This window comes from Ixodes scapularis, unplaced genomic scaffold (genome assembly GCF_016920785.2).
Source record: "Ixodes scapularis isolate PalLabHiFi unplaced genomic scaffold, ASM1692078v2 PGA_scaffold3__209_contigs__length_174095766, whole genome shotgun sequence".
Lineage (NCBI taxonomy): Eukaryota > Metazoa > Arthropoda > Arachnida > Ixodida > Ixodidae > Ixodes > Ixodes scapularis.
This window is the reverse complement of record NW_024609868.1, coordinates 128,272,254-128,295,227: the sequence shown is the minus strand read 5'-3', so window position 1 is coordinate 128,295,227 and position 22,974 is coordinate 128,272,254. Positions and strand designations below refer to the sequence as shown.

Below are 22,974 nucleotides of genomic sequence, written 5' to 3'. Positions count from 1 at the left end.
CAGCGAATGGGTCGACGATACAAGATTATGAGGCTTCAATTACAATGTAAGTTCATCCCATTCTTACATTTTTGTCGCCAATCAAGGGCAGTCAACACTATTGCGACATATTTAAATTGCAACTGACGCAGTAAGACTATCACAGTCGTGCTTCTCGCTGCATGTGCGCGCTCGTTTCCGTAAAGCCGACCCGGATGTAGCGATTTAGCGTGCGACGAGACGAGCGACGGAGATATCTCACTGTCGCCCGTCGCATCGCTCGGTTTTGGGATTTCTAGAAAACGTCGCTCACCGTCTTGGTCACTTGCTCCTTCACTTCCATGCGGTTTGCCTCGTCGCGGGACTGACTGAGCGACAGCGAAGCGGGTCGCCGTCGCTTATCTGGTCGCTCGCCAAATCGTTTACATGCGGTTTATACTCAAATAATTTACATGCACACAGCATTGAACCATTGGCGCCTCGATATTAAGTATAAACCGCATGCAAGCGATTCGGCGAGCAACGAGACAAGCGACGGTGACCCGCTTCGCTGTCGCTCGGGCAGTCGCGCGACGAGGCAAACCGCATGGAAGCGACGGGAGCATGCGACCAAGACGGCGAGCGACGTTTTTTAGAAACTAAAAAAACCGAGCGATGAAACAGGCGACAGTGAGAAATCTTCGTCGCTGACTCTCGTCGTTGTCGCCTTCGCTCGTCTCGTCGCACGCTAAATCGCTTACATGCGGGTCGGCTTTACGGAAACGAGCGCGCACATGCATCGAGAAGCTCGACTGAATAGCCTTATTGTGTCAGTTAAAATTTGCTTATGTCGCAATGGTGTGGACTGCCCTTTATTAGCGACAAAAACGTTAGAATGGAATGAACTTCATGGTCTCTGAAGTCATAATCTTGTATCGTCGGTACGTTCGCTGTCCGATTACATTTCATAAATAAGAAAATACAAGAGCTATGTTGAAATATAGATATCAAATGATTGAATGAAAGCCAGAAATATCGAAAAGACATAAAGAAAACACACGATTTCAATGCGGAACGTAAAAGAACGCGAAAACAAAGCTCCGAGAGTGGCCGGTGCAGCACCCAACTCGGAGAAACGGCGAGGAACTGAAGGGCGGCTATGGCGGCAGGGTCACGTGACGTCAAGATGGCGGCGCCCATGAAATGTTGCCTGAAAGCGTCTTATTACGTGCTATGGGGGCGGGGGGGGGGGGGGGGGGTCCCACTAAAGCGATATTAGTATATCCTTCGGGTTGAAATATGAGCTTAGTTGACTAGCTATTAGGTGAGCTGCTGAATAAAAGTATATTTGACAGACGAAGACATACTACTTAAACTTAGCCAAATGGTTCTATAGGCCCGTAGCTCTTAAGTTTTGAGCAGCGCTCCAGGCGAGCAAAATAGAATATTTGGCTCGGGTTTCGAGCATGCGTCAATGCGCTTCCCCACTAGAGTTTTTTCCACTCCGTTCCAGTCTAAGTGCCAGCGTAACAGAGGCTACAAGAGCGAGCTGCGAGCTTACAGCGTCCCTGTCAACCACGCGCGCTCGTGCAGTGCGAGCATCGTTCAGGAGGACGTGCTTTTGCGAGTAGCTTCGGCTTCGCTATCACGTAAAGTGAAACATACATGCTCGTGGAAGCCACGAAAGAAGGCAAAGATGAAAGGAATGTTTAAGGGACGCTGCGGTCGTGAGCTGCATAATTCTTTTTTAATTTTTATTTTTTTTTAGTGGTTTTGTTTTCGCGCATCTTCAGATGCTTGCATTCTAACGTCGCGCGTGCAAAATCGAACGTTACTGAGCCACCTGGATGGTTCAGCCATCATAACATGGTCGCGTCTTTCGGATTCGCTCGCGCGGCAGCACGGAGACAAACTGAAGAGAGTCTTCATTGAAGATCCACGCAGAACCTCTCTGCATTGAACCTTGCTTCGAATCCTGAACGAAGAAATTTAGTATTTTTTTTATGGCTGGTCCACCTGACCAATGTAGACGTATATTGCTGCTGGCTTCGACGTCCTCGTAATATAAATATTGGAGGCGCGATAGGTCAAAATGCCGTGACAGCATCTAACGTTGCGAGACTTGTCTCCCACCTTTTGAAAACAGATAATTTCCCTCATTCATCATTTGCAGCGAGCAAGTTTTCCTGAATCAAGAAATTGCGAAATCAGCCCAACTCCTTCAGTGTGGTCCAGAGGCTTTTTCGGTGAAAAGCAGCCAAGATGAAGAGCCAACGCACCGACCGGCGTGGGTGGCTCAAACTTGAAGCTAACCGAACACTACCAAACACAAGAAAACCAGCTATCGAACCTCCCCATTCACTTGACTGCAACATTGATGTTCCCTCCAGTATCAGTCACCAAGCAGTCGTCACTTTGAATGTGATTCGAGACAGACAAGAAATCAAAAAGTTTCTCCGTGATTCCTCCCCATCCAAGAAATCGAAAGCACGCGACCGTGTGCTGTGGAGTAAACGGGCTTTCAAACACGTGATAGAAGAAAACAATCTACTGAGGTTTCACCACACTAATGATCACTCAGGCGAACTTAAGAAATATTCGGACCTTCGTCAAATTACATTGTTCGCCACCGCGCCGACAACACGTCTCCGCGAAAGCCACCAGAGACGCGGAGGGGCGCGGAGCGACCTGGACCGGCTGGTTCCCGGTTTTCCCGCTTGGCGGCGTCCGTTTTGCTGGAGTCGCGAATACGACTCTGGCCTGTCCGCCTGTCCTGACGTGATGCGCCATCTAACGGCGCGTGTCAGAAATGAGAGTGAATCTTCGTTAGGCGCTACCGTTCCGATATACTCCTTTTCTTCCCTGGAAGGCCTATGACACATTCTGTGCTCAAGGGTCTTTGTCAGCATGATCGAGCTTGTATGATTTTACACTATACAGTGTATAATATCTACAATTTATTTTGTAGGTTGTTGTAAAGCGCTGGGAGTCTTCCTTGCCCTCCAGTTCCTTTCTTCAGGTAAGCGAATGAATTTTATAAAACGTAATTACTGTTAATTATTCTGAATTATGAGTTCGTGTTTTTTTGTAGTTTATTTCATGAAATCTAGACAATCAGCTTCAATATTTCCGCTTACACAAGCAGCGAATAAAAAATGTGTTCAGACTCCTGACTCCTCAAGCTTACACATAATTTTTTCTATTTATTCTTTAGCATATTTAAAAAAAAAAAAAACAGTGACAATCTTATTGCAAATTAAAAACCGAAATGTGTTCATAGTTACCACAACTTGATTTAAAAGTAATTGAGAGATAATTTCAATTCTAGTGGCAACATGTTGATGTATGGTTTCTTTATGCGACATTGGTCTCGTGTGGCTCACTAAACACATCACTGTTCTTTCTTCGCGAAATTTTGCAGCTTTTTCTTAAAATAAAGTCTTTAAATATATATAAAATTCAGAACAGAATCAATTTTCTTCCACACATTTAGCACTCGCTATCGGGGACATGGTCTGTAAGCTCAGCTAGAGTTTAGATATCCCATGAACCCAGTGTGTTCGTTTTTTTAATAGTTTCTTAACTGGATCAAATCTATTACATAAACACTCTAAGTTTATCCCACCAACGACTTGGCGAACGCAGTCACATGAACCTACGCAGACACACGCGTGGAAAAATATAGCCTCTACTCTAAGTTCTCTAAGTTCATGTAAGGTGTGCTTGGCACTTCAACGAAACTGCCTAGCCAAAAGGTCTAAATGAGTGCGAAAAGATTCTATACAGTCTATCCTGAACATTTGAAAATACAAGGCAAAATAAATTTGAACTCGATTCTTAGCGCGACGTTGCGAAGCATAATTATGAATCGCAATGGAAAACAAAAACCACAAGAAACTATTTTTTTGGCATCCAGGGCTAAACTTCGACATATTGTTGTTGTTTGCTGTCTTCAAACATTTGTTCTTATTTTGTAACAATCAAAATCAAGTTGGCTTATCGAATGCTTCAGTTTTTAGGAAGTTCACCTAAACCGCCGCCAGTACATTTAAAATGTAGCTAATTTATCACTTGCTTTGTTACATTGAAATTAGTTATTAGTAATTTACACTACTTATTGTATCGACGCTATTTTTACTTTTCTGGTAACTAGGTGTAACTACTAAAATATTTAGTTTCTCGACATTTCGAGGCTCTATTTTTCCCTGGGGGCAAACGTGAAATAACATGTAATTAAAAGCGTACACGAATAACAAAATTGTTCTCTTATACAATTTAATTCCCCCGCATAATCCTCGAAATGCTTTTAAAAATAAATGAAAGTTTGTTGACCGAGAAATCCGAACAAATAATTAGGAAAGTGCCATGTCAGCGGTGTCTTCCAAATAAGTTACATAAGTGTGCCACATCGGGTTGTATACGGTCCATATGAAGCTATTCGCGTCTCCAGCTCGACGCTCGCCCTCCCGCGGCGGAAACGGGAAGCGCTCTAGTGAGGGTCCCCCGACTCTCCTGCTCAGCGGGCATGGCGGAACTGCTCGCGATCATGGCTCGCGAAATGTCGTTTCCGAATGTAAACAAGACTGTTCACTGTCCCAACGTAGTGCTGCAGCCGGTATGGAATTGTACCTTACTGGAGAGTTTTAGTATTGCGCATAGAAGCAAACGCAAGCGGTATGCGTTTGCGTTAGAGTTCCGTGCCCCACATTGTGCGTGCGCCCCATCACCATGCGCCATCCAAGACCGCAGTTTCGGGCTCCGCGCACGCGCAGTGTAGAACACGTAAAGCTAACGCAAACACACAGGGCTTGAGTTCGCTCGTATACGCAATATTAAAACTCACAACTGTTTCACCGGCTTCCAACGCCAACGAAACGTGCTGCAGTGACCAGACGTGCAAGCAGGTAGGCGTTCCTTCGAACTGGAAAGGTTGAGATTGGCAAAACAACGGCGAGCAAATACAAAAGTAAATAAATGTTATGAAAAAACTAATAATTAAAAAAATGCTTTTTTTTATTTTTTTTATTTTTTGGGGGGCATTTGGTTTGGAAGGTTATTGGCGGCGACTTTGGGCGTTTCGCCGGTTGTCAAAAGTTTCGACTTTGAGCACAATATACTTTATTCACAATTAATGTAATTTTACATGGATTTCTCACATTCGCTAAAATGTTTTCATTGATTTTAGACTATTTTTTTATTGGTAATTAAAATGCAGCAACTGAAACCAGTGATGATAATTAGCACAGTTTTTATTGTCATATTTCTTCGCGCGTTTAAAATTAGATCATAAGCAACAAATTATATTAGAACTTGAAGAATTACTTATTCAAATATGTGACTTTTAATATTATTATTATTATTACAAATCGCGGCAAAGTATGCCTCCAATTAACGCCAAGATCGCGAGAATACGCTATTTAACAATAATAGTCTTTCCAGAAAGGTATAATTCTGTTTTCTTTTTAGCATATGAAAAACTCTGACATAGTTATCAAGATAGACAAACAGTCAAACAATGGATGTAATATGAAGTCCTACACGCCACGCGGTGCTATAAACACACACACACACACTTCAGCTGTCTGACTCGGATTCCGTCTTTGGGTTGTTGCAGTGAGAGAAGCGTTTATTAGTTTATACGTTTCGTGGACATATTATAAAAATTAGAATTATTTTCTTATTCTTGTGCTGGAATAATTGTCATTATTTCCCATGACAATTATCTGAGCGAGAGAAAGGCTGCGAGAACGCACAGATATCAGCACTGATTTTTTCAGCAACTACAAATATTACCCTGGATCGAACAATATGTCACAAAATAAAGTTTCCGCGAACAACTTTTCTAAGTAAATAATGACGATGTGAGACACATCTTGAGTCGTGAAATAATTCGAAATTAAAGCCTATATCGAGAAATTAAATCCAAAATAGAGGTAAGTTTCGGTTTCGCTCCAGAATTAAAACGCGCATCCTTCCGTAAAAAATACGCTAAACACCGTTCTTGTTTTCAGGTTAAAGGGGTAACCTGCGCTCATAAAACATTAGCTTCCTTGTATTACCAGAAATAATTTATGTCGCTCAGTGAAGCCAGCACACTAGACGGGCTCAACAGCGGCACGCATCTCTGACCCTCACTAAACCCGCCATCTTGGAAAATGAGTGGCGCCACCTATAGTTAGTTGGAGTCGCGGATAGACGCTTTCAGCGATTCAGTTACTCGAGCTGCCACCAGTCAGCGCGCCCTTCGCGCGCTTTCCGGAGTGCCATAGCCGACCTTCAGTTTTTCGCCGTTGCTCCGCGTTGTGTGATGCACAGGCCACTACCGGAGCTTCGTTTTCGTGTTCTTTTGCGTTGCGCGTTGAAATCTTGGTTTTACTTTAGGTCTTTTGGATATTTAGAACTTTCATTTATTCATTTGATATCTATATTTCGACATAGCTCTTGCATTTTCTTATTTATGGAATGGAATCGGACAGCGAATGGGTCGACGAAACAAGATTATGAGGCTTCAATGACCATGTAAGTTCATCCTATTCTTACGTTTTTGTCACTAATAAAGGGCAGTCAGCACTATTGCGACATATGTAAATTGCAGCTCACGCAGTAAGGCTATCACAGTCGTGCTTCTCGCTGCATGAGCGCGCTCGTTTCCGTAAAGCCGACCCGCCATGTAAGCGATTTAGCGTGCGACGAGACGAGCGACGGAGATTTCTCACTGTCGCCCGTCGCGTCACTCGGTTTTGGAATTTCTAGAAAACGTCGCTCACCGTCTTGGTCGCTTGCTCCGTCGCTTCCATGCGGTTTGCCTCGTCGCGCGACTGACTGAGCGACAGCGAAGCGTGTCGCCGTCGCTTATCTGGTCGCTCGCCAAATAGCTTACTTGCGGTTTATACTCAAGTAATTTCCATGCACACACCATTGAACCATTGGCGCCTCGATATTAAGTATAAACCGCATGCAAGCGATTGGGCGAGCAACGAGACAAGCGACGGTGACCCGCTTCGCTGTCGCTCGGGCAGTCGCGCGACGAGGCAAACCGCATGGAAGCGACGGGAGCAAGCGACCAAGGCGGCGAGCGACGTTTTCTAGAAACCCAAAAAACCGAGCGATGAAACAGGCGACAGTGAGAAATCTTCGTCGCTGACCCTCGTCGCTGTCGCCTTCGCTCGTCTCGTCGCACGCTAAATCGCTTACATGCGGGTCGGCTTTACGGAAACGAGCGCGCACATGCAGCGAGAAGCACGACTGGATAGCCTTACTGCGTCAGTTGAAATTTACTTATGTCGCAATGGTGTTGACTGCCCTTTATTAGCGACAAAAACCTTAGAATGGGATGAAATTCATGGTCTCTGAAGCCATAATGTTGTATCGTCGATAGATTTGCTGTCCGATTGCATTTCATAAATAAGAAAATACAACAGCTATGTTAAAATATAGATATAAAATGATTAAATGAAAGCTCGAAATATCAAAAAGACCTAAAGAAAGCACACGATTTTCATCTGGAACGTAAAAGAACGCGGAAACAAAGCTCCGGTAGTGGCCGGTGCAGCACGCAACGCGGAGGAACGGCGAGAAACTGAAGGGCGGCTATGGCGGCAGGGTCACGTGACGTCAAGATGGCGGCGCCCATGAAATCTGCCTGAAAGCGTCTACATTCGCGCTAATAAGGTTGTGAATGTGCATATAGGCTCACAGATAAAGTTATGTCTCGTTAAACGGATTTTCTTAGTATGGCTGCCCTTTTATATAGACATTTTTGACGACGAACTGGGTAAACACATGCCGTTTTACCTCGTTCTTATAGACGAGTCACGTTATAAACGCTTTTTAGAGAGAACGAAGGTGTCCATATTAACGAGATATCACGTGTACTGTAACAAAATTCATGGCACAGATATAACATTTCTGAACCGACTGCCTTTTCGGTCAACAAAAGCCATACATCTTTTTGAACGCATAACTTTTAAGCTTTTCTTATCTACAAGTGATATAGCTGACACGGTGATTCATTCTATACAACTTTGTTCTAGCATTCTGATCAGTCTTGTGCTGCCCAATATTACGAGCTGCTCAATCGGAAGATTTGTTTCAATATTTCCCATTCAAAGCTCTAAACTGCAAAACGAAAATATGTCTAAGCGTGACTTTGATTAATCGCAGCTGCCAGCTCTCCGCTGGATTGCCCGGATGTTCCCGTCATCTCTAACGGAAGCTACTTCGTCCTGCGGGACAGCAGCACGGGCGAAGGACCGATAGTGCGCTATGCGTGCGAAGAAGGCTTCTTTCTGGAGGGCGATCAAGACCTGACCTGCGTTCTCAGGAACGGATCCTTCCAATGGATACCCGATCCTCCGATGTGCCAAGGTGAGGACTTGCAGTTTGGCAAAACTCTTCTACCGCACGGTCACAAAAGACCCGACGTAAGGCTTGTATCAAATAGTCAGATTTAGAAGTTGAGTCACTGAGTACCGGGTAAACTAGTAACGAGTATAGCACCAATGACGAAAGAAAGTAACTCAAATTACCTTTAAGACACATCTAAGTTACAGCAGTGTTTCGGGAACTCAATGAAAACATAACTACAAAATAATAAAATATAAATCTGTCATTACCCAAAAAAAAAAAACTTTTTCTTCGCATAATAAATTTCTTTTAAAATGCTCTCCTTTTCACATAAGCACCCGGAATATTAAAGACGAAATGCTTGTAATCTCAGAAAGCCTAGCAAAAAATGCTGAAATATGTAACTTCTCAGGCCATGGAGCTTGGTTTGAGAAGTGACAAATTTAAATTGTTCCCGGGAAAAAAAGGATGGTTGTAACTAGCAAGGGACTTGAGAAGTGAATATAAGGTACTTACCATAAGTATTTGAGCTAGATTACTAAATGCTGAATTTCAAAAGTATCTGTAAGATACCAAGTTACCCGCAAAAGTGTATACGACAGAGTAAAGGCAGGTTTATACACATGCAACTGCTTATGACCAAGTGCTCTTCAACCTCTTCCTATCTCTTACGACGAGAGAACACACTAGCGCTACCTATCAGGCAGCCGAGGATCACTTGCGATTTCCGTGTATTTTCTATTTTTCTTTGGTCATTATTCCCTCGCTACTGACTTGAAATTCTTTGCCAGTGTTATACACGGTAATGTTTAATACATAGTACGTGTCTTTGATCTCACAGACACTGCAAAACCTTCGCTCTGGTGAAATGCAGTTCCAGGGCGACCTGATAGATGGCGCCCCAGGGTCAGAGTGTTCTCTCTTAGAGATCACAAGAAGCAGTAACGCAATTTGTGGTAAGCAAACACAAGTGCGTGACCCAGCTTTAACTTGAGTAGAGTATCAACGCTACGCACGAGTCTGCGTAAGAAAAACACCGAAGATGAGCGATAGACACTGATGACTGCGCACTTCTTGGGCTTCGTCCAATTTCCACATTTTCCTCACGTCTGGATTTTTTCCGCCGCGATGAAAGTCTTACAGTTCTCCCTTTTCAATTTTTTTTTTCTGTGAAGTCGATTAATCTTAGCAACATGGCTGCCATTCCAAGCCCTGTAATCTGCCATGGTGTCTTCAGTGTTTGAACGGTGGCTAATTCTCAGACTGAAGATTACCATGATGCGAAGAATTGACCGAGAATAGATAGACATGCATATAGAATTTTTCGGTGCAGGTCAACAGGGAAGAGGACCTGCAGGGCAGTACACTTTATCATATACAGAATGTTTATGCGATACAACGCTATCGTTGTCAAAGGAACAACCAAAGAGTAAATACTCGCGTCTCCAGCTCGTTGCTCGCCCTCCCGCGGCGGTAACGGAAAGCTCTCTTTTGAGGGTCCCCCGATTCTCCTGTTCAGTGGGCACGGCGGAACTGCGCGCGATCATGGCTCGCGAAAGGCCAATTCCGAACGCAAACAACCCCCTGCACTGTCCAAACGTATAGTGCTGCAGCCGGTATTGGATTGTGCCCTAATGGAGAGTTTTAGTATTGCGTATAGAAGCAAACGCTAACGCTGTGCGTTTGCGTTAGAGTTGCGTGCCCCACGTTGTGCGTGTGCCTGATCGCCATGCGCCAATCCAAGACCGCAATTTTGGGCTCCGCGCACGCGCAGTGTGGAACACGCAAAGCTAATGCAAACACACTAAAACTCACAACTGTTTTACCGGCTTCCAACGCCAACGCAACGTGCTGCAGTGAGCAGAAATGCAAGCAGGTAGGCGTTCCTTCGATCTGGAAAGCCTGAGATTGGCAAAACGACGGCGCGTAAAAATGAAAGTAACTAGATGTTATGAAAAGATTGGTAGCTTAAAAAAATCTTTTTTTTTTTCTATTTTGGGGATTTGGTAGGATATTGGCGGCGACTTTGCAACTCTTGCCGAGTGTCAAAAGTCGCGACTTTGATAACAAAATATGCTAAACCCACAATTAATGTAATTTTGCATGAATTTCTCGCATTAACGAGAATGCTTTGATTGATTTTAGACAATTTTCATTTTATAACTTGGTGACTAAAAATGCTGCAATTGGCACCAGTGATGATATTGTCACGAATGACAATTGATGAGGCGATGATAACGAAAGAAACTAAACGTTTAATGGGGCGAACTTGTGCCCAAAATAAAAAGGGCCAAAGAAAACAGCAGAGCGTCGCGGGCGTCGATGTCGGCGAAACCGCAGGATCGAGCGCTGGGGCGAGGCTGACCGAGGATCGCCATGCGGAGCCCCTTTAAAGCACAAGCGTTGGGATCTGGAACAATCGGCCCAGAGGGTTCGGCGACGAGAACTTTAGCACCTAGAACAGGCAACAGGATTTTCAAATTTACCAGAACATCATATTTGAGTCAACAAAAATGCGTACCCGCGGCCAGCAATTGAACCCTGGCTTTCTGCGTGGAAGGAGAACGCGATAACCGTTATGCCATGACCGCGCTGCCTATTTGGCCAGCTGTGAGCGCGGCAATATATAATTAGCGCACTTTTGATTGTCATACTTGTTCGTGTGTTTAAAATTAGATCATAAGCAACAAATTATATGAACCATGTTGAATTAACCTGAGACTGGGGTAGAGAAGAAACATTAAAACGTAGAAGGGACAGAAAATAGACAGGACGACGTCTCAAACTCAGCTAACTCGTTTATTTTGTCCACCAGCTTGTCTGTACCATTACGATTTTTTCTAAAATTATTTATACCTTAAAAGATTGCGGATTAAAATATTTGATTTTTAATAGTATTATTATTAATACAAATCGCGGCAATGTATGCCCCCAATAATGCCACGATCAGAAAAATACGCCATTTAAGCACAGTAGTCATTTTAGAAAGGTATCATTTTTTTTCTTTTTAGCGTATGAAAATATCTGACATAGTTATCAAGATAGACAAACAGTCAAACACTGGATGCAATATAAAGTTCTATGGTCACGCGTTGCTATAAAAAAAGAAACACACGCACACTTCAGCTGTCTGACTCGGATTTCGTCTTTGGGTTGTCGTAGTGAGGACAGCGTTTATTAATTTATACGTTTTGTGGACATATTGTAAAAATTTGATTTGTTCTGTTACTCTTGTGCTGGGGATAATGTTAAAGCAATTAATCATCGAAATACTCCAAAACCCATTAAAAGGCCCGCAGTTCATTATTTCACGGGACAATTATCTGAGCGAGAAAAGGCAGCGAGAACGCACAAATATCAGCATTGATTTTTTCAACAACTACAATATTCCATGTTATCTCTAAGGTGTGTGAAAGAACCTGTCTTTAAAGGGACACTGAAATCTCCGAAATATTTTGAAGTGCCTGATACGAACATGTATGTCAGAAAATAAAGTTTCCGCGAACAATTTAACTAAATAATTACGATGTGAGACGCATCATGAGTTATGAAAGAATTCGAAATTGAGACCTATATCGAAAAATAAAATCCGAAATAGAGGCTAGTTTTGGTTTCGCTCCAGAATTAAAACGTGCCTCCTGGGCTAAGCATTACGCTAAATACCGTTTTTGTTTTCAGGATAAAGAGGTGACATGCGCTCATAACACCCTAGCTTCCTCGTGTTACCATAAATAATTTGTGTCGCTCAGTGAATTCGCCAGCACACTAGACAGGCTCAGCAGCGGCACGCATCTCCGACCCTCACTAAACCCGCCGTTTTGGAAAATGAGTGGCGCCACTTATAGTTAGTTGGAGTCGCAAATAACAAAGCACACAAGCAAATAAAATAATCAACAAAATATGTCATCCTGTCAAAACATGGGATTGCATGTTTGTTTGCACCCCTGCCAATTAACATTTTGAACAAATTTTTGTTTAATAAATGTGCAGGCACTTGTAGGCTTTCCTAGGTGGGACTGGCTCGGAGCCGCACAGACGAACAGCTCATCGTAGTCAAGCGTATCATACACAACTTGTAAATTTTTCATAGCACTTGAATGCCTTTTGTCATCAGTTACATCAGGCGTAGATCAACCAGTATAGAATTACAGCGATGAAAACTGCGACGATCCATCACATGGTCTATCATAAGGGATGAGGACGATTCGTCACATGCACACTCGTCACAGGACGATTCGTCGCATAGGAACATTGGTCACAGGATGACTCGTCATGCGGGCAACTGGTCGCATCGATCGGGCAGGGGACGATAGTAAATCACAAATTTCACAACTACCCACATTCGCTGATGAGGAGTTTCACGCCTTCCCACTGTCACATAAACCAATGGTTAGGAAAACTAATCTTACAATACTCCGCTTCTACTTTCATTATATTACGAGGCTTCAGCAGGTTGATCCCAGTTGCTGGCTTGAACGAGCAATAATCCGACTCAGCCAAATCAGTTGTTACTTGTGCCTTGCATAACCCTATTCGACAAAATCAATAAGTATCGGAATTCTTTCTGCTGCATGTGTACGAGTACCCCTCGTGCAGCTGCATGGCTCCACCTCTCTCTGTTGCTATCACCTCCATCCTCTTGAATGTAGTCCGAATTCAAAAAAAGTCGCTCTTATATGGCCTCCGCATTCACCGTTTGGGACGGACCCAGAAACTAAAACGTCTGTTACAAATTCTTTGACCTTGAGAAGCGAAAGACATGCTAAGATAAGAGGTGACCGACTTTGTCAGGCCAAACCAACATTCAATGTTCGGGACCGAACCAGAAGCTAAAACGTTTGTTACAAATTCTTCGCCTTTCAGAAGCCAAGCACATACTAAGATATGAGGTGAGCCACTTTGTCCGCGCGAACCAAATTGAGCAAAACATTTTTTGGGGGACGAACTATTGTGGGACCGGTTGGCCGCTTGACGAGTCATCCTATGACGAATGTTCCTGTGTGACGAATCGTCCTGTGACCAATCGTCCTGTGACGAGTGTGCATGTGACGAATGAACCGTATCCCCTATCATAAACAATACGGATCAACTTCCGCTAGACATTTTCAATAAACGTTCTGTAAGTAAAAGGCACGAAGTTCCACAACACATATCTAAACTTGAAACGTGGCCGAACTAGTAACAGATGCATACAACCCGCGCTCATAGCTAAAATAAAAAGAAATCGTCGAAAACAAAATGTCGCCGTTACACAGTCAACGCCAATAGCGCGTGCAGGAAGACGCTTTTTTACGCGCTTCAATACCAAAAATAAAAACAAGTGTTTGGTGCAAGACGGTCAGACATCACCGTTTTAGGCAAAGCGCACATGAAGGAACCCTAGGCCGAACTAAAGTTACTGGATTCTGGGAAATTATCACCATTGCCTTACCTGCCTTCTAGCCAGACACTAACTTATACGAACATAAAACGACTAAATCTTGCATGGTGATTGGTTGTAATAGAAGATTGCGGTTTTATGGCGCAAAAGCAACTAAGGCTATAATGCGCCAAGAAACCTAACTATTACAAAAAAAGGGTTAAGGATGAAAAGAGCTTTTGTTGTATAGAAGTTATTGAAGTTATGAACATGAAAAGTATGTAATAGATGACATGACATTAGAGTAACTAAAACTACATTTTGCGTAAAAGGTTGGTGCTTTTTAGGAATTCAAAAACCTGAGTATCTGGAAGCAGTGTCTCATTTCAAAGACACCTAGGTGTAAAAGGGTGTTTCCTGTAGAGCTGCGAGAAGCAACGGCGTCGTTTTTCATCATAGGCTGGACATTCGAGAAGAATACATAAAACACTCAAATCTTCCCGGCAATATTCATTCAGGAAGCTCCTCCCCGCGCAAGAGGTGCCCATCAATAAGACGCGTATGCCCGATGCGTAAACGAAAGAAAACGGCCTCATAAAACCTCTCTTTATGCCTTGTGCTCTCCTATTCACAAGAAAAGGCTTTATCATATGCAGCTTGTTTTGCAACAGGTTTCATTCTGGCAAGCAGAATGAAACCTGTTGGTTTCATTCTGCATGCCAGTGAGATATATCATATAACGCAGCACTTAAGTGAACCATAGTAATCTCTGAACGGAAGGCTACTTATATCTACAGCACTGGTACCACAGGCGCTCGCAGCACGATCCACCTCCTCATTCCCAGGGATACCAACAGGACTTGGAACCCAGCAAAATAGAGCGTTACACACCTTCCTGGTTGCTTCTACACTTTTTTTTAAAGTAAACTATAGAGTTCATTTTTTAGGGTTGTGAGCGACGTCAGATTTTTTAAGGCACTTAGTGAGTCTGTGTATATCACTGAAGGGGAGTTACTTGTTTGGACAATATGATCCACTGCAAGCAGTAGGCCGTGCAATTTAGCAGTGAAAGCTGTTACGGCTGAATTGAGCCTATTGAGCCTTCGAACACTTCTTACTGAAGGACCAATTATGGCGCATTCAACAAAATATTCCGCTTTTGGGCCGTCTGTGTAGTAGTGATAACAACAATCATGTTCCTTATAAACGTCTTAAAATTCTTGACGGATGACCACAGTTGGCGCATCCTTCTTATTTTGTGAGTGAAAAATCACAGTGCATGCAGTTATATTTCCATGAAGACCACTCTCTTTGGAACCGAAGCAACTGACAGGTTACTGTCTATACCAATAGACTGTGCCCAGGTTAGTAGTTCCTAAGAAATGGAGGGATAATGCAAGGCTCATTTTCAAAAGTTCTCCGGTATCTCGTGTCCTTGACAGCCTCTTGGGCTGGATGCTGAACGACTGACCGTATCCTTTAATGCATACATAAATCCCAAAGAGAATCGTCGTCTGTCAAGGGACATCTCGTTTGCTTCGGCATAGAGACTAAGCACTGGCGATGTTCCATAGGCCCCTGTTGCCAAACGAAGTCCCAAATGATGAACAGGGTCCAGCTCATGGTCTAGCAGAGCCGTACACAAACCTGCCATAGTCTAGGCGTGAGTGGACTACAGAGCCATAGATTTGCAAAAGACATAGACGGTCAGAGCCTCCTGTTTTGTGGGACAAGACTTTAAGTAGGTTCAGTGCTTTTCGGTATTTCAACTTCCGACTTTTTATGTGAGGCACCAACGATAGCCTACGATCCAAAGTGAGGTTCGAAACTTATGGTCTACATTTACAGGGATGGGGGTCTTGCGCATATATAGAAAAGGATCTGCAGAGGCTTTCCTTATACGGGAGTAGGAGACAGTAACAGACTTTTCCGGGGAGAAACCAAAGCCGTTTTCATCTGCCCAATTTAAGGGATTGTTGATAGCAACTTAAAGCCCCCGTTCACATTAAGGAAGGTTGTATGATGACATGACACAGAGATTTGAAGGTCCTCAATATAGAGTGAATATTGCACAAAGAGAGGTTAGGAACGGGCTATTGACTTCATCTTTACCAAAAAGAGAGTAACGCTGAGGACTACCCCTTGAGGGACCCCGGTTTTCTGGACGAATTGTTTATAGTAATGGTTCTCAAATGGGTGTCCACAGAGCCTTTGGGGTTCGCGAGTGCATTCTAGGGGTCCGCGAAGCCCTGCCCCATCAGTCGAACCCGGCAATAAAAGTCTTTTTTTTTCAGATAACGAAGAAATGTTTCAAATTTCGGGCGAGTTTTCTTGTGTGTATGTCAATAAGAGAAGTATACTTCACATTAGCTCTAGTTAGATCCATTTACATATCATTGCTATAATTAACCTATACATTTTTTCTCCCCTCACCACGAACTGGGTCCTCCATCATCTCCGCCGATCCACAAGGGGTCCGCGAAACATCGATGGTTGAGAACCACTGTTGAAAGAAAAACGTTACCAGCTTCAAAAACAAACAAAAAAATTATATTAGAAAAATAGTTCTTTACGGTAGCAAGTATCCTACCTTGAGCCCCAACTTCATACAAATCACAGAAAATTTCATGAGGCGATGCTGTATCATATGCCTTCTCCACGTAAAAAAACGTGATTTGCACAACGGTGTATTCACAAAAGTTACACGAATTATGGTTTCAAGACGAACTAAATGGTCAATTGTAGAACGACGTCCAGGATGTTTTCTTTTTCTAAATAGTGCATAAGTCTTTTGTATACAATACGCTAAAAAGTCTTGCTCAGATAGCTGGTAAGGACAATAGGGCCATAGCTAGAAGCAGAGGAAGGATCCTTGCCAGGTGTTAAAAGAGGAATGGCAGTGGCTACCTCACATGTCGAAGGGAATCTGCCTTCGCGCCATGTACGATCCAAAAGGTACAATATAAGAACTAACGTAGAAGGATGAAGATATGTTTGCATCTGTTAGTGTATGCCACTAGGTCCTGCAACTAAAGACTTAGTTAAGTGATGAAACATTTCGAGTTCACGTATCGTAAGAGGTCTTCATGGGCGCCACCTGAAGTCTTCACAGCATATCATTCTGCACGCCCTTCGTATGCGAGAAAGGCGGATGAATAATGTTCGGGGCTCGATAGAAGAGCAAAATGCTCACCGAGAAGACCCTCTTGCTCTTCTAGGCTTTCGGACAAATCCCATTGTGGGAGAGGAGCGGGATTGAGAAGGCATGATGTCGCCCATCAATGCAATTAACTTTATCCCAGACTTGTTTGAGTGTTGCACTACTGTTAAAGGAAGAACCCCTGGAAATTTTCCCGTTTTAACTGAGGTCAGATGTATCTTGCTTGAGCTTTCAGTTGTTTAAAGCAAAGGAGGTTACTTTGCGTGGGGCAACGGCGAAAGATACCTCAATCTCTGTTTTGTTTTTTCCGTGACTCAGTACACTCTTCGTTCCTCAACGGCTTGGGCCGCCGCGGAAAATTCGTGGTAGTTTTAGGAATAGCAAGCACCGCTGTATGAAGAATAAAATTACTTAACAGCTCTGTTACTTCATCGACAGAAAGTCTATCAAGTGTCGTGCATGCAAGTTGTGTCGCTTCAGTAAAAACAGACCAATTGGCTTTCTCAAGCTTCAAACGGACAGTCCGCGTTGACATGCACTTTTGGGGAATGGTGTTCCTTAAAAAAATAGGAAAGTGCTCACTTCCATATAGATTAGTGCCTGCTACACACGTAAAAGAAGTAAAAATGGATGCACTACCGATGGAAAGAGCAATGCATCAGAAAGATAATGATGATGAGCTAAAAAAAATTCACAGGGTCTCGTATGTTATCCCTAAGAAAACTTGAAGGCGAAAGCCCAAGCCCCGATGCTGTAAAAATAGACACATGATTTATGGATGTGGCGGTTTCTCTCCGCCGTGGCGGAGGGGTACCGTTACGTTGAAAGGGTACAGCGTCGTACTACTGAACGAAAGTTTACAGGTTCGACGCCAGCTGAGAGACAAGAGCGCTAAGACATTCCGGCAAAATATTAAAATTCGCAGATATCAAGTAAACGTTTTGGTACCTTTGGTGTCGCCGACGTGTTTTCGTACCTTTCGCGTCGCCGACGTCTTTTCGCTTAAGTACTTAACGATGAGACATATAGGGCTTTCGCCTTAATAAGTCGGTTCTCTAGAGTTAAAAGACAACCTACATGCGACATTAAAATTGACTCGAGTATTCAACCACGGGCATCAATGTGGTCTTTACCCCGCAAGACTTATGCGCGTGAAAATCGCCAAGTAAAAGAAAAGGCTCAGAAACTTTATGTAATAACGCATTACAATCATTTGTCGAAAAAGTAAAAGAAGGAGGAATGTACAAGGAACATACAGTCACCACTTTGTGAAGGAGGAGTCGCACCGCTACTGGCTCGAGTGCAGTCTTAAGAGCGATTTCAGATCAGGAAAGGTGCTTTGGGTTGACTCGGGCACGCAGAACTGCAAACTCTTGCGTGCCCGAATCAGCCCTTGTTTGGGCACGCACACTGAGCATTGATTGGACACGAGGGCTGCGTCGGCGTTCGGCGAGAACTCAGATTCCAAGAAATTGCGAGCGCCAGTGTTGCTCGATGTTGTCTTGAAAATGGTCTATTCTCGTGCTAAAACGTTCTACAGAACTACGGACATCTGTTGGACATCATTTGATCTGTTCGTTTACACTCGTTGACAGCTTAGTTAGAACACTGGTAGCGTGCAATAACATATTGCGGAGTGCACAAAAAATTTAAGAAATGCTAGTTTTATGCATGGCACGAATGAAAAGATGTTACAAATTTACATGAGGAGACACAAATCAATGATAAAGTGTGCAACAAGAAAATGATCTTATTCCTCCTGCGTAACATGGAATCGATACTGGAGCTACTATATTGGCTTGACGTTATCAGAAACCGCCGTTTTGTAAGATCTGCCTGTTGCTGCGAAAGCACCTATATACCATATTCAGAGGTACACAACTTGTTTTTTTATCTTTTGCAATAGTCCCTGAGGTCATACGTAACTGGCAATATAAGGGAATAAAAACCCGTATTTTGTATTACTGGTGCACCTGTAGGGTTAAAATTCTGATATTCGTAGAAATATCGATATTTCGAAAACGACATTGATATTATTTTTAATATTTTTATTACATTGCAACATAACGAAGTGAAGTAAAGTGGGACAAAAACGAATGAATCAATGGACGAGACCTGTTGATTTTTGTATTTAACTTTTCTATGTTTTTTTTTTTTCTTTGCTTCCCTTTACGCTGTTGCTTTGCTTTGATTTCTGTGAATGGAACTGCAAGTGAGTAGGGGTTCCGTTAAGCTGTTTATACCGGTTTTCCCCCTTGTTTCCTCCATCAATGTATGGAAATAGCAAAATAAAGTGTCTTCTTAATATTATAAAGGAAGACTTTTAGCGAGACTTGTGCACTTAACGTGTCACTGGTATCAAGTTAGTCTTTTCTATAATAAAGCAACTACTTAGTTCAATTTTCAAGAAAAGAAAGGCGTAATGCATTTTCGTTTTGATAGTCTAACGAGCAGCGGCATTTTGTTAGCTGTGGAGGGGAATGTCTAACACACAAGTTACAGAATCTGGCTCTCACTCTAGCACGGAACTGTGACTTTCAAGGCAATAAGTCGCCAGATATGCAATAAGCAAGATGTGTACAGGGTATTGCACCTTATCCACGATTATCACTGAGCCTATTCTCTGATCTCTATATAGGTAAACGGTCCCTCTTTCCGGAAAAGTCATCAACAAACAAAAAGAACAAGGTTCGTTTGGTCACGCCTTGAGACATTTTCTTTCATCCTTTGTTTACATGCCCTGGCCAGCTTCATCTCATTTAAGAATTATACTCGTGAATGCTTTAAAAAGTCGGTAGAGACAGGGTGCAGGCGAAGACGTGTAAGGTCAAACAGTTTAACCCATACATTTTGGGACAGAGCGAAGAATCACAGGTACATAGCTTTCTGTTTGGGACAACCCCGCCTCCCCCCCCCCCCCTTTTCTGTCGCCACTGTCAGTGCTAGAATCCATACCTTGACCTAGGTCGTTCACAAACCCCATTTTACCGTGTGCCACACTCTAAGAAGAAAGATTACCTCAAATCACTAATGGCAGCATTTGGTTCTCTGAACTCCTATTTGCTACCCGAAAATACATTCTCGTCAAGAGCTAGGTACCGCGTGAAAAACGTTGGAAATAGCTGCACTTTGCCTAAACTAATCGAGAGGCGTGCGAGAGCAAACGCAGCTATTAGTCCGCCACAGACGGGTACATCTGTCTCTCTTAGTCTTTAAAGGGAAACAAAATTATCGCCAGGAAGGCTTAACCGATGATATTTTGCTCGTCTCCGGAACATGTGCGACTCAGCCCAGCATAGCTGAATTTGTTGACCAAATGCAGATGAAACTGGTGGAGTTTATTGCTGACCTACAATCGGTCATACATTACGTGTCACCCTGACCTTGGCCCGGTGCATGAAAGCGAGTTAACGACTGTATTGACTTCAAGGCTATTTGAATATCTTGTCAACACTGATGTGGTGATAGTTGACAAGTCCCCTGGTTTTACTTCCCCTTGCCTATATATAAATATTCATCCAAACGAAACGCCTCTGAAAACTAACATATTTCATTTGTCTCGAATTAAATAATTTCAAGAATTTTTAAAGGACGCGCTTTCAGCACCGGAGTCTTGAAGTCACAGTAAGCCTCAATCGTTAAAATGGAGAATAGGGAGTTTTCGTGGACCGCGTTTCCCCCTCCGCTAAGCACTCCGCAACATAGACGCTGATAGTGTGCCTGCGTGCCGACGGCCTTAGCTGTAGAGTTCCGGGTTTCGTACACTGTTAGAAAAACTCCTGTCAAAATATGGGACACATGCATGCTAACCTTGTTGCCACAACATGTACTGTATTACCGGACTACAGAACATGTTCCATACTTCTTTAGTACGGGACATGTCGTTGCTGTATGGGCAGCCACAACAAGTTCCCTGCACCATCATCACGGAACAAGTACTGTATGCTACAGGAAATGTACCATCGTGGCACACAGCAGCACATGTTTTGTTGCAAGCCATGCCAGAACATGTACCATTTTTAAGAAGTACATAACATGTTCCAATGCCTCCAAAACGACACAGGTTACATTTTTTGTACGTACGGAAAAAGTTCAGTCTTTTTTTGTGATAGTACTCGCCCCATTTTATGTTACTGCCGCTATTCACGAGTACACCCGGGCTTTGTATGTCACATGCCAAGCTCCTCCTTGAAAAAGTTGATATGCGACATGCAAAACAGGAATGTCCTGGCAGTTTGCAGGCGCAACTTGATGCACGTCTTTGCAACATAAAATTACCTGCACTGCGCAAATGTTCCCCAAACTTGTATGTATGGAAAATTTGAACTGTCGTATCTAATGCGAGCACTTTCCTGAAAACAGAACAATGAATCTGTGACATATACACTCAATAGAACAAACAGCCAGGAATGCCATAGAAAGTGTTCCCATTCTACGTCAAGTTTAGAGAGCATTGTACATGTAGTGACGGGGATAAAGGCAGATAAACATTTGTAAAAAAATCGTTATCAAACTAAGTTCACGCTTGGTCCTTTTGGTTCCAACCCATAGCAACGGACCCATCGCAAAGAAGACTGAACAGTTTGCTGCTTCAAAAATATTTACATTTATTTTTCTTTTAAATGACTAGAGCAGATACACAATAAAAAAAAAAAACACAGTTCGTGCCGCAAATATTTTGGGGGGCAGCTCAGCCGTAAAAAAATATCAAAGTGAGCAGTCTCCTAAAACAATGTGACCAAAAATTATGCTGACATGCTACATCTCGAAAAGAACCATCTTGGCCTATACAACAAATTGTAATATTAACAATAGAAAATAAAGATTAATCTAAACAAGCACCGAAGTTTCTTTCCACTTCTTTTGGAACTTCGAGAACTCTTGGAGGGCTCCCTGCGCCTTCAGATGCACCAGAGCAACTTTTCTTGACGACTGCCGGGACCCCTTCTGCGGGTTCATTGCCACAAGTCGCCTGAAAAAAAGATAACTTAAATAATGGGTGGGATTTCTTAGAGGAGGATGTATAACAGAAGCTAAGGAATTCCTGGCTCCTTCTTTAACTTCTCTATCGGTTAGTAATCCAATCCGGACAAATTCTAAATCTTGTCTATAGTATACTTTCAAGCCGAGACACGCCCTTAATTTGGACAGTCCGTGCACACACCATGAGCCTCCAAGTCTGGTCCTAGCATCAAGAGGGATTGTGTTTGTACACACACAAAAAAACAAACAAAAAAAACAAAAAAAAAAAGATTCAGCTTATTGGCATCAGTTCTCAGTAATAACTGGACACATTTCGGATCTTGTGTCAGCACACAACGCTAAAACATTCTACAACCCGAGACGGAGGCTACAAAGAAGGACGAACACATCCGTCTCAATTGAAACGTATGTCTTCGAAGCCTCCATCTCGGTTTGTGGAATGTCATATTAACCAGTTCGCCTGCCTAGTAAAGTTGTACCCAACGATACTTCGGTTAAAAAAAGGAATTCACAGTACCAGTAAATGCAATATTGCAAAAAAACTTGTCTGAAGTGCTTAAGCAGAATATTGTGGTTATTATTAGAATGCTGAACATTCATGTCTTTTGGTTCATGTTACTTATTCTAACTGATAAGCATAGCCCGGTCACAAGTATATTCGTGTGCCCCTGCAGAACAATGGCTCATGCATTTGAAGCCGATCGATACTAAGGCGGGTTAAAATATAAGTTGCATGCACCGTAGGACGCACAAGTTCTAGTATTGGTTCTATATGACAATATATCTGAATACCAGATTCATACTGATTCTTTCATAATACTGCAACATAATAATATGACTTACAGAGAAACGGGTCACGCAGTTACTGCAGCACATCCGATTAATGTGAGCAACGAATATTTTCAAGCAAATTGTGAATAAGGGTGTCTAGAAAGCAGCACGTTAACATCAGGCCTTTGCCTTTCTTAGTTCGAAGTTTCAACAAAAACATGCTACAACATGTTCCAGGTTGCTGTTGAACGTGCCAAACAAACACAAACCCTAACGCTAATATGCTGCTCTACAAAACATATTTCTTTCCGAATTGCTGCCGAAAGTTAGACACTTTGTTTAATGTAATTGACAATGCCTCAGCGAAAGTGTGACCAAGCTGAATGAAACTCTTAAT

General features: G+C 42.9%; 1 protein-coding gene across 1 annotated transcript in view; it reads left to right on the top strand.

Annotated features, from left to right (window-relative positions):
- Nucleotides 1-22,974, top strand: part of LOC115324315 (complement factor B) — a 145,355-nt gene that overhangs the window by 12,673 nt on the left and 109,708 nt on the right. Inside the window, exons 2-3 of the mRNA XM_040206040.2 lie at nt 2,927-2,977; nt 8,122-8,325. Of these exons, the coding sequence (XP_040061974.1) occupies nt 2,927-2,977; nt 8,122-8,325 (255 nt within the window). The remainder of the gene's footprint in view (nt 1-2,926; nt 2,978-8,121; nt 8,326-22,974) is intronic.